General features: G+C 45.6%; 1 protein-coding gene and 1 long non-coding RNA gene across 3 annotated transcripts; both read right to left on the bottom strand.

Moving 5' to 3' along the window:
• Positions 1-4,999: 4,999 nt before the first annotated feature.
• On the bottom strand, positions 5,000-7,295 carry LOC127764547 (uncharacterized). Of its 2 annotated transcripts, none has more exons than XR_008015900.1 (4): positions 6,699-7,295; positions 5,810-6,615; positions 5,445-5,726; positions 5,000-5,291 (listed from the first exon to the last, which is right to left on the bottom strand). It is a non-coding gene; the product is annotated as an uncharacterized LOC127764547 (long non-coding RNA). The 2 variants fall into 2 exon arrangements; XR_008015899.1 differs by having other exon boundaries at positions 5,445-5,606.
• Positions 7,296-8,497: 1,202 nt separating this feature from the next.
• Positions 8,498-9,724, bottom strand: LOC127764312 (uncharacterized). Its single transcript, XM_052289173.1, has one exon. The coding sequence runs from the start codon at positions 9,696-9,698 to the stop codon at positions 8,619-8,621; it is 1,080 nt and encodes a 359-aa protein (XP_052145133.1). The 5' UTR covers positions 9,699-9,724; the 3' UTR covers positions 8,498-8,618.
• Between the last annotated feature and the right edge of the window lie 2,313 nt (positions 9,725-12,037).

Genomic DNA, 12,037 nt, shown 5'->3' with positions numbered 1-12,037 from the left:
AGGAGGAGAAAGCGGAGAGGAGGCGGGGAGGAGGAGGAGAAAGAGCGAGGAAGAGGCGGTGCATCCGCGTGCGCATGTGGGGTTGTGGGGACTGGGAAGGATCATGTGATGTGGGAAGGAAGGTTAGGGTTTTCTCTAGCTATTGGGCTATTGGGCTGGTATTGGGCCTTTACAGTGATTCGGTCAGTTCGGTTATTTCGGTTAACCGAGCGAGATGACCGAAAAGACTGTATAAAATTCGGTTAGTTACAACTGATGACCGAATTTGTGACCGAATTTTTTGGTCTCGGTCTCGGTTAGTTCGGTTCGGTCTTTTTCTGCCCACCCCTAGGGGGAGGTGGGCGCCCAGGGTACCAAATGACAGCTAGGGGGAGGTGAGGGGATCTCCTAGGGTTTTGAGGGGGTGTGGAGGGGGCACCTGGGCCTTGGGCTGGCCGAAAGCTAGCCCAGCTAGCGTATAACTATTGTTTTTCTTCTAATTTCAAACACCAAAACCTTAGGGACTTCCAATATATCCTCTACGGTATTCTACTTTTTTTCTAGGGCATTACATCACATTGTTGGGTATTTTAGTGGTTGCCGATTTGAGATATTTTTATAAAAACGGAACCTACATGACATGAGCATTCCATTTTTGAGGTGATCTAATTTTAATTTTGCACTTTGCATTTGAGTACCTGTAATATTCATATTTATATTTGAGACCCTGTTCGAGGTCAATGGTCAGTTCTTGTTGAAAAAAATAGTAAAAAATAAAAAAAAGAAAGAAAAGGCAGAAAGGTGCAAAGAAAAGGAAAGAAAAAACTGCACCTTAGAAAAAGAAAAAAAAAAGGCAGAAATGTGCTTAAAAAAAGCCACACCAAGAAAGAAAAAAAATCATTCATCCTTTGAGTATGTTTTCAGAGTGTAGAGTTGTGCATTGATTCATATCTAGTCCTTAGTGTTGTCGGGTGCTTCCTTGAGCTAGAGTTGAGTCTAAGCTAGGCCAGCACATTGACTAGTACTTTGAATTATTATTCAACTTTGCATTTTCTGATTAGCACAATTGCGTTCCTTTGCTACTATATATTGTGCCTCCTAAGCTTCACATATATACTTCTGGTCAGCACCACTTTGATCCTTGTAATCGCCACATCACGTCCTTCAAGGTGTCACGAACCAGTCACCGGTTGTACCGTCCTTAGCATTGCTGGTAAGACACTTGTAAGAGCTTGGTAAGGTGCTCCATTTGGCTGAGTTGTTGAGAGGCACCACTACACCGCGTAGCAGATTATTAGGGATAACCTTCACTGTTTGCTATTGTTTTGTGTTTGCAATGACAGGTATGAGTGGCGCTCAAAATCAACGATACCAACAAGGTAACAATAACCGCGTGCCTGATGATCCTTATTCTAAGGTTAAGTTTAAAATACCATCTGTTTCGGGTTATTATGATGCTGAGAAATACTTTGATTGGGAGATGACAGTAGAGCAAAAGTTTAGTGCCCACCTTGTGCCTGAGCAACATAGAGTTCGACAAGCTACTAGTAAGTTTAAAGATTTTGCTTATATTTGGTGGACTGGGTTAGATGTAGGGAGAGCTTTACCTACTACTTGGAAAGAACTTAAGGTAGCTATGCGTGATAGATTTGTTCCTCCATCTTATCTTAGAGATTTAAGCAAGAAACTGATGTGTTTAGAACAAGAGGATAAATCTGTACAGGATTACTATGGCGAGCTACAAAAGGGATTGATGCGATGTAGCATAGTGGAGGGAACCGAAGATTCTATTTGTTGTTTTTACTCGAGATTGAGGCGCGATATTCAGGACATAGTTGATTATATGGAATTTAACATTGTGAACCAGTTGTTTCAGTTTGCTATGTTTGGAGAGAAGGAATTGCAGGGGCGTGATCAACAGGTCAAGAACAAGGCAAGCACGTACACGCCGCGGGCGAAGCCATCTCCGGGGCTGCCCAAGCCCACCTATTTCTGGGCGCCCCCACCAACGAGCAAGTGACCAGTTGCGTATGGAGTTTCTGCAGTGCCAAAACCACCTTCCTCACGACCTGTAGATTCAGGTAAAGGTTCTTCACAGGTATCCACCAAGAGTGCCTCATCTGTTGCTTCGACGGGACGCACGCCCAGGATTCAGTGCCACCGCTGCCATGGATTTGACCATGTGCAGAAGGTTTTCCCTAGTCAACGGGCATACGCTGCTACGGAAGATGGCTACATCAGCACCTCCGATGTTGAAGATGATGAGGAGGAAGAGAAGAAAGACGAAGAGCAAAAAGACCTATCCATAGCTCCATGCATGCTTGAAGAATGTTCAATTGGCCAAGCACCTATAATTTATGAAGATGAGAATAAAGGTAATGGTGATGGTGCTACAACTAATCAAGGTATGCATATTTATGATGTGCCAACTATGTCCACTACTTGCGCTACATTAGAGCAACCCATAGTGGAAACAATTGTTGAAATACCTTTGTCACAAAACAAGTTGCTTAATGTTTCTTGTGATAAAGAAGAGTTGTGCGATGCTTCACTTATATCCATGCCACAACTAGTGAATAAACATGTTAGTTATGTTGTTGAATTGCCATGTGTTGAGTTTAAACATGTTATTCACATTGCTAGCAAGAATGAAGAGCATAAATTTCTATCTTCTTTAAATACTTGAGAATGTAATGTGCATCGAGTATATATTTGTTCGAATTTAACTATACCTCCTTTTCATGATGAAATGTATTGTCTAGAGGACCACATGCGTATAAGTAATTCTCTATCTAGTTCCTCTAGTAGTTTAAATGAGTTACATGTTGGTTTGCAAGAAGGGGAGTGTTGTGGTTTTCGACTATAAAGATTTCAGGATCCAACCATATGGCCATCAATAAATGTTCCTCACTGGATGTTGTGATAGATAAAGATAAGTTCAATACGCTCCATGACAAGGTGAAACCGAGGACGGTTTCCAATCAAGAAGGGGAGGATGATGAGGACATAACTAGCTCGGATATAACCATGACTACCTTATGTATTAATCAACCAAAGGTGCATATGTTCTACCAAAGGAGGAAGGGTTAAGGATTTACCCGGTGTGAGATCACATTATTCGAGGAGCCCTAGATGCTGTCTCAGTAAAGAATCGTCAACAAGGGCGTTCTAGTGCGTTGTAGATTCTTATCCAAGACTTGTATCATTTGATGATGTCATGTGAATCGCTAGAAACATGTGAAGTGTATGGCTAACCCAATAACAACCCAATAACGAAAGTTTCGTAAGGGGACTGGAGCAGGCTATCATGATAAGTGGGGGAAGATGTTTTCTTCCCCAAATTCTTTGTTCAATTCTGAACAAAAAAGAAAGGAAAGAAACGAATTTTTGATGAGGATCAGGAAGGGAGTTCGCTTGGTAGGACAGGGAAAGGTGATTTCACTGTTGCATTACAAAAATACGAAGGCTGCTACGGATCGGACGTCCGATCCTGTGAAAATCGTCGGACGGTGTTGCACCATGTTGTTGAGAAATGTTTCACATGTTTCATCTCTTGTTAAAAATTGTTTCAATAAAAAAGTTCCAAATGTTTCACTAGCAGAGAACGAACAATGTTTCAGTGTTTAGCAAAATTGTTTCAACTAAATCAACATATTGATTGCAACACCAAAAATCGATGCATGCAACAATGAGTCCAATGTTCCACTAGCAGAGAAAAAAAATGTTTCGGTGCTTGAGCAAAATTTGTTTCAACAAAATCAATAATTGAACATAATGATTGCAACACCAAAAATCAAAAATCAATGTATGCAATAATGAATCAAAACGGAACGAAACAACTTCATAGAACAAAGTGCAACAAAAATGCAAATAATCTGCAACTTCACTAAAATTCCCAACGAAACCCACCTCTGTCTTCTTCTACTCCGGCTGGCCGAGCGGATCGGCAAGGGAGAAAGGTTGCGCGACCAAGGCGTGCCCGCTACAGAGATGGAGAGGGAGGGGCCCGAGGAGGCGTGGGCCTGGTCGTCGTCATAGAAGGAGGGAGCCGCGCCGCCTCTCGCCGCCACCGCTGCGGGAGGAGCCGACCCCTCCCACTCCCGCCCCCCCACAGCGGAAGCCATGGCGACGGCAGCGGCGGCAGGGGTCGGGTTAGGGAAGGTGGGATCGGAGGGGTTGATGGGGGCGTCGATGAAGTCGCTATCGTCGGACTCGTCGTCCGCGTCAGGGAATAACATGGTTGGGCAGATGGATAGTCACCGACGGAGGGCATTTGGATCGAGGAGGAAATGGGATTAGGGTTAGTTGGTTGCAGGATTAGAGGAGGGAGGTGAAGAATGGGTTAAATCAATAGTAGGCCCCACCGGACATTTTGGTTCGATATTTTGTTTCACTCCGGACGTTCGATGTGAAGCGTTTCCCCAAAAATACCATTGGGACTTAAATCATGAAGCAACTTTCCTTTATGAGGCTTTATTAAACCTGTTCATATATATGCTTGTCCCATAAGCTAACATATAAACATTGACGGGACAACGAAAATCAAATGAAAAAATATTGATATTGTACTGATATCTGTTCCAAGTAACATATAAATGAGCTGAGTCTAGGAAGAAAAGAATAGGACTGAAATTGTATTGGGATCTAGTTCTGCCAGTGAAATATACTGCTTGAGAAATCAGAGAATAAAAAATGTGACTACTCTTCTCACCTTAGATCTGGAGTATAGCATATTTTCATCCCAAACAAAGACAATTTTCCTGAGAGTAACCGCATATACAGCTACACGCATGGCAGGAAATACCAGATAAATCATTGTCAGGGCAAATTAATTCACTATTTTTCTTGTTAGAGAAGTATCCATAAGAAAATTTGGTATGAATATCCCCTTGCAAAAACAGATAAGATAATCTATGCAACGTTGTCCATGTACACTACTATAACCATTAACCAACTTTTGGTATCATCAAGACTTTTAGGTGAATAGAACTGCTTGGCAAACATTAATCCACCAAATGCATAGGTGTTGCTGAAAATAGCACCAACAAATATATTTTCATCAGAATAATATATGTGCTATTTTCCACCTAAGACACAAACCTATGCCTGTTCCACAAAGATCACCATATCATGTTAGACATACCACTACCGAGGATCCTAAACGGAGATCATGTGTGGCGTTCAGTATAGTATGCACTTGTAGATTGGAGGAACTACTGATCCATCTCTCCGCTCCATCCTGTTCTCATTGTTGATCCTGCACTGTTGTCCATCACATCATCAACCCCTTGTTTCCTTGATATCCTAGCCTGCTGCATGTACCAATTGAAAAAAAAGGGGAGCCAACGCAAACTTTAGGAATGGTAGCTACAGAATTGAATCACACTAAAGAAAACGAATAACTAAGATAAGGCAGAAGCTGAAACAACTGCAAATCTAGGCCAGAGCAAAGAACAAACTTATACCTGGAATACACCAACAGAATATGTGCCGTATATGGAGTTGCAGGAATCTGGAGGCAATGGAAGCAGAACTCCCGCCGTAGTGTCTAGAAGCGGCTCAGGGTCAGAACCAACTGTACAGATCTGGGAAGGATTTGTTCACCTCCTCATCTTCCAGCAAGCTAGCTATATAAGATGGAAATTCACTGATGTATAGTGGTTTTGAGATTGCCACTATGGCTAGTGGGATCTTATGAATTGAATAAGTGGTGGCAAATGCTGGTACAAGTGCAAAAACTATCTTGCCTGAGATATAAACAGCCATGTAAAAGACATTACACATTGACCTTAAATATGAAACATGAGTACTGAAGGTTGACAAAACACACCTCAGTCAGAAGTGACTTCGATGTCATAATATGAGGTCCGTCGCCCACCTAGCTCGTGTTTGTAATAGCCCCTAAGCAAAGTCTTGAGATCGCGTGGATAGAAAATAACCACATTGAACTCCAGTAAGCATTAGATGATCTGATCCCAACTCAGCTGTGCACAACTTCTCGCTCCCGCAACACATATAATTTGTACAGTTCATCAGTTAGGACTTGTATTGATCAGTTCATCAGTTAGTACATCTCTCTCTATCTCCTCTCTCTTACAGTGAGGTAGAACTTGACAAATTTATAGGGGAGAAGAAAAAGGAGCTCATATGATAGGAGGCCAAAAAGGTACCCAAAAGTTTCTCACGGCTTGAAAGGACTTTTCTCTTTGTGCTCAAAGAGAGTTTTGTTTCTTGAGCTATTACTGTCCCAGGCTATCTCATGTATTACATACAATTTTTTTACTAAAACAACTGCTTGAGACAAAATACAATCCATTAGGAGCATTGGAATGGGAAATACGCATTTGAAGCAGAAAGTTAAAGGAGCTGAAAATTTTATTTCTAAAAATTCCATTAATATGCATATTAGGATATCTGAAGTCTTCCTTGTTTGGATAGAGCAGAAGAAGTCCACAACTTGCACTCTTCTGATATCCTAGTCATCCATGATGCAACAAGTTCCCTTAATGATGCAAAAGCCGTCTGTAAATGTTCACAAGATCATCGAGTGGTCCTCTTGCCAGGTTCGCTGACAGTGCCGGCAAGCACCATCAAGCGACGCGCACCACGCCTGACGCCTCAGCTCTGCTCTCGCCGCTGCATGACCATATTTGTAGCTAAACGCCTACACCAATACTTCCTTTTCCTCTCGAATAAGGTAGGGAACCGGAATAACTGACCTTTCTTTTGTTTTTTCATGGCAGGTGAAATCGATTGTTGACAGTGGCGCAGGCGCAGCAGCAGGTCAGATGTTGCCGGATTCGACGCCACTTCCTCATCGACAACTGCGGCGAGCTGCTCGAGGAGAACTTGGGCGCAGCAGTCGTCAGCCATGGCGGCGAAGGATGCATCGGTGGCGCTCGGCGATAGCGACAGAAATGGAGGACGGCGCTCCGGCGGTGCTCGGCAACGGCGGCAGCTGCGGCGCGGTGCTAGGTAGGGGCGGAGCGAGGCGAAGGCGGAAGTGGCAGCACTCGGCGACAGCGACGGCAGTGGCGGAGGCGGAGACGGTTGCGCTCGGGTGACGGCGCGAGGAAGAGGCGGACACGGAGGGGCGAGGAGACAGCAACACGACGGCGGCGGAGGTGGAGGCGGCGGCAGCGCGAGAGGGTGAGACGACGAGGAGGAGGGTAGGCGGAGACGGCGACACGACGGCGGCGGAGGTGGAGGCGGCAGCGTGAGGGGGAGACGGATGTGGCGCTCGGCGGTGGCGGCGGGCGAGGGAGAGGGAGGAGAGGGTGAGACGAGAGGGGAGAGGGAATGCGGGGAGTGACGGCTAGGGTTTTTTGGGGGGGGGGGGGGGGGGGGGGGGGGGGGAGTGGATTAGTGCGCGTATTTTTGCGAAAAAGCCCCTCCTCTTCCACATTTTAGAGCCATTTTAGATCGCAGCCCTAATTCGCGATTTTTCCCTCCTTTGCATGAAATATCCGGCTTTATGCAGGCCCTACACGTAAAATACCACCTCAGAGAAACTGTTCGGGAGGGACCTTGATCAAATTATACAAAAGCAAAGGAATTTTTTGCAAAATTTCCACCCTGCGTACTGTAGCTATCCTACGTGGACAGCACGAGAGGCGGCCTGAGGCGCGGGCCTTAAAGAGTTAAATTGTGTTTTGATATTAGGATCAAATTACTTATCTAACCTTCCACTAAAATTTTAGATTAATACCTGGCCCACATTTTAACTACCTCCTAATTGGTACCTTTTATCATTGACCATTAGATTAGAAGTGAACTACGGATCTCATATATAATACTCCAAGCACATTAAAAAGACTCTGAAGTAGGATGTTCAGTTAAGCCTAAGTTAGAATAAAGCTGAAGAACAAACCTTCAAAGAGTTGATTGTTATCAAATCCATTGTGTTTGCCAAACGTATCGAGTATGACAACGGTGACTAACTTTATAACTATCATCAAAAAGAAAAGATTACTGGATAAAGGATTTGAGCCAGACAAATACCAGTAGACTTTCTTCAAGTTAAGCACATGGACAATGGTGACAACATGTTTTTGGACTGCCATAATCAACAGAGCATAAAACGATTCACCAGAGACTATATTTTTATTTTCTTTCCAACTGATTTTTACATGAGGAGGGGGTTTAACAGTGTAGGCTATGTTAACAGATAAAAAGTGCATAGTTTTATTTGCAGCAATCTGGGTTATTCACTGTAATGCACATTTGTGCAATGATGATTGAAGCAATAGGTTATTCTCGCTGAGATGATTCAATGCTGTATGCGCTTATGCGGACTGTTAAAGGAATGAAAATTATAGAGACACACGAGCTAAACCACATAAGCAGATCCTAAAGTACCATTCCTGATTAACAAAAAGGAAGCTGACTTGTTGGTCTCATGCTTATCTGTTATGGTTACTGTCATATGTTGTCTCCAGTACCATAGGTTCTGCCACTTTGAACACTATGTTGTGATGATTATTCAGGTTAGAAATGTTATATTTTTATTTCAGGTGCTTCAAAATATAATTAATTGATTCCTTCAAATCATGCATGTACAATAAAAGAGTTTACAAGAAAAACAGCAGGATTAACCAAATAAAGGTTTATTAAAACAGTAGGTAGGAGTACTCTACTAGTTAGAGTAGATAAATGGGGATGTAGTGTTCACCAAAGCTATAACGGCAGGACTTGTGCTTGATGATGTCAACCTTGTCGCCGTTGCAGCGCACCACCTCCACACCGGTGAGAATGGCGAAGTACCTTTTATCACTGTCAAAGTCGCAGCAAGAATGGCTGCAGGTCTCCCGGTGGTGAGCGACCATGAACAGCTTAGCAACGCACAGTTTGCCGGCGCCAAGGTGCACGACGTGTGAGGCGTATGGCACCTCCGGCACCGCAAAGCCCTTACACCCGTGGTGGGCCACCGGCGGCGGCTGCTGCTGGTGGATGGTGGAGGACAGGTCCCACGCGCCGAGGACGCCGTCGTCCGCGACGGAGAGGCCGAGCCAGAGGCCGTGCTCGGGGACGAACTCGGCGCGGCCGCAGAAGGGCAGCGCCCAGTCGCCGACCTTGCTCCAAGCGGCGCTCGCCGTGTCGAAGGAGTAGGCGCCGTAGCTGTGGGTGGACACCAAGATGTGGGACTCGCCGACCACCGCGTACCCACAGATCTGGCCGTCGGTTCTTATGCCGGCGGCGTGCACGTACGGAGGCGGCGGCAGTGGTCGCCAGTAGCACTCGTCCTCTATCCTGTCGCCATCGACGGGGCGTGGTTCACGGTGGATGAGCGCCTCGAAAGAACGGCCCGGCCGTGCATCGCGGCCGAGATCCACCTTGTCAGGCAGCGGTATCGTCTCCATGACGTAGAGATCGTCGCCGACGGCGAACGACTTGGTCCAGAACTTGTACTCCACCATGGAGGGCAAGACGCGGACGGTGTGCTCGGCGGGGTCGTAGAGGATGGCGCGGCGAGTAGTCCTGTCGACGCTGACGATCTTGTCGTCGCTCCTACGCATGAACTCAGTCGACCCGCAGAAGGTCATGTCTATTGGAGGCAGGGGGGCGTCCTCCACCACCGTCGCCGACGACGACGATTGGGGCACGGGCAGTGCATCATTGGGGTAGAAGAGATGTGATGGGTTGATGCGGCGTAGCCTGCGGGAGATAGGGCCGTGTGATTTGTCGAAGATGTCGACCATATACAGGAATCGCCGGATCATCGCCTTCCCAAAGCCGTCAGCTTTACGGAGAGATGGTTTGGGGGGGGGGGGGGGGGGGGGGGGGGGGGGAATCTGGGAGGCTGCTTCCTTTCCACCACTCCTTCGTCTAGGTCTTTAACGCCGTAATTATTGGACTGCGGTGGGCGGTGGCCCAGTCCCAAGTCCAGCATAATGCGCCTTTCCCTAGCCTAGCAGGAATAAGTTTATTTTACCACCCTCAACTCTTGCTTCGAATCGTATCCCTCAACTACAAAACAAAACCGGGTATAACGTCTCTTCCATCTTTGAAAACTGGTGTAAATGATCTCCTTCCGTGGTTTAGGAGGCGGTTTCGTCCGACATGGCAGTTTTTGCCATTCTTTTTTTTACAAATTGACCCTTTTGAAAAACTTATTACGAAATTAGCCCGCGCAAAGAACTTTAACCAAAAATAGGCCATGGGCTCAGCGCCAAGCCTCCTGGCGCTGAGCTTGGCCATATCCGTGCCAACCGCTTTAGCGCTGAGCGCTGCCAGCATGGCGGCCCAGCCAACATGGCAGGGGTCTCATCGCCAAGGAGCTTGGCACTGACATCTACAGCTCAGCGCCACTTTCCTTGGCGCTGACATTCGGCACTTAGCCGCTGCTGCCCGGCTCGCCAAACAACCCTGTTGCGGGGTCCCTGGCTGGGCACTTAGCACTAGCCAAAATGGCGCTGAGGTTTATGAAAGGGTCAATTAGGCCTAGGGGGAATAGGCTAATTCAAAAACTCAAGTAAATACGGAAGTAGGGATTTTCGGAATTTCCGAAAATAGCAGAGTATGCGCAAAACAAAGTAAATTCTAGATCTAGCTGCCTACAATAAGAATATGCTATCACGAAAAGCAACTAGACCTTTAGCGACACAATCAAGCAAAGCTAGAGGAGAGGGGGAAGTAATATCACCAAAGTTGTTGCACGATGAGTTGTTCCCTGAGTTCAAATCCTTGAGGGGATTCTACTCTACATTGACGAGCTCACAAAGAGTCAGGTATCCACTAACCCTTTACTCAAGAGGTTGCACAAAGCACTCCTCCTTTCACTAGTGGTATCTCTTCCCTTTCGGAGGTGAGATCCGATCTTCACAAACTTCTCCTGGCCTACCACACGTAGATCGGTGGCTTGAGACTGACACCTAGCCGCTTAGGAGTCCTCAACCTCCAAGAGTAATAAATAATCAAAGGAACTCCCGGAGATGATGCAAGTGCTCACAAATCTTCACGAAGCCTACAACAAGCACACACACAAACTCGAATCCACAACTCTCAAACACAGACCAAAATCCGAATCAAACACAGGTGAGAGGGAAACAAGAAAGCAAGACTCAAAAGTGAATCTGAAGATGAACAAGCCAAAGGCATGAAAATATCCAATGTGACCAGCAGCCCTCACAAGTGAGGGGAGTGGGCTATTTATAGCCACAACTCCAGATTTGCCTGTTATGCCCAATAATTGCATTTTTCGAAAATTCTGAAAATTAATTTCGGACATATCTGAAAATTTCCAGAACTGCAAAACAGTGAAGTCAACTGAAGATTTTTAGGAGATTCCGAAAATGTTTCGGACAAATCCGAAAATTTCCAAAACCAAAACAACCTTACGGACAAGTCCGAAAATTTCCAGAAGCGTTTTTGGGTTCGCAGTCATTTTTTAAAATTGTTGACGGTCGTTATTGACAAATTCCGACTGTCAATATAACTAAAATAAAGGAGAACTAGCTATGCTTGCAATGTATATTTTGTTTTAGAATAATCTATTTCTATTTGTACATGAATTCTATCTACCTTAGAGAAAGAGGTACAAAATGGAGGAGAACCGACAGCAAAACACTCGGACAATCAATCAGACGCTGTCGAGAATCAGACTTGTGGAGAGATAGGCCAGAAACTCAGAATTGACACGATCAAATAGGCCCATAATTCACTGATCTGGATTGAGGAGCCCACGAGGAGATGGCCTGCTGAAGAGGGGGGGCCGGTTGGGCCATTGGTTCGGCTGAACCCCCTTTGCGCCGCTGGATGAAGGATTTCAATCTGACGGTGGGGATTCACTCCCAATGGTCGTTGGAGGGTATTACAAACCTTTCCAACCGTCGCAACCGTCATTCCTCATGCTATAAAAAGCCGTCACCTTGTTAATGGCCAAATTTGGTAATGTCAGCATCGGAAAAGAAGATTAGATCGAAGCAGAATCAAAGATGAAGAGCGTCGCGAAATCAGAGTAAGAATCGGCTGAAGTCTGAATTGGCTACGGCTAAGACCGGCAGAGTTCGAGTTGGACAGTGTTAGCCGATTGAGCCGAATCTGACAATATGATGCAGCA

The sequence above is a fragment of the Oryza glaberrima genome, chromosome 2, assembly GCF_000147395.1.
Source record: "Oryza glaberrima chromosome 2, OglaRS2, whole genome shotgun sequence".
NCBI classification, from domain to species: Eukaryota; Viridiplantae; Streptophyta; class Magnoliopsida; order Poales; family Poaceae; genus Oryza; species Oryza glaberrima.
The sequence above is the reverse complement of the archived record's forward strand: the minus strand, read 5'-3'. Positions and strand labels throughout refer to the sequence as shown.

Coding starts and splice junctions, on each gene's coding strand:
- LOC127764312 (XM_052289173.1), bottom strand. CDS start 9,698: ATGATCCGGCGATTCCTGTATATGGTCGACATCTTCGACAAATCACAC.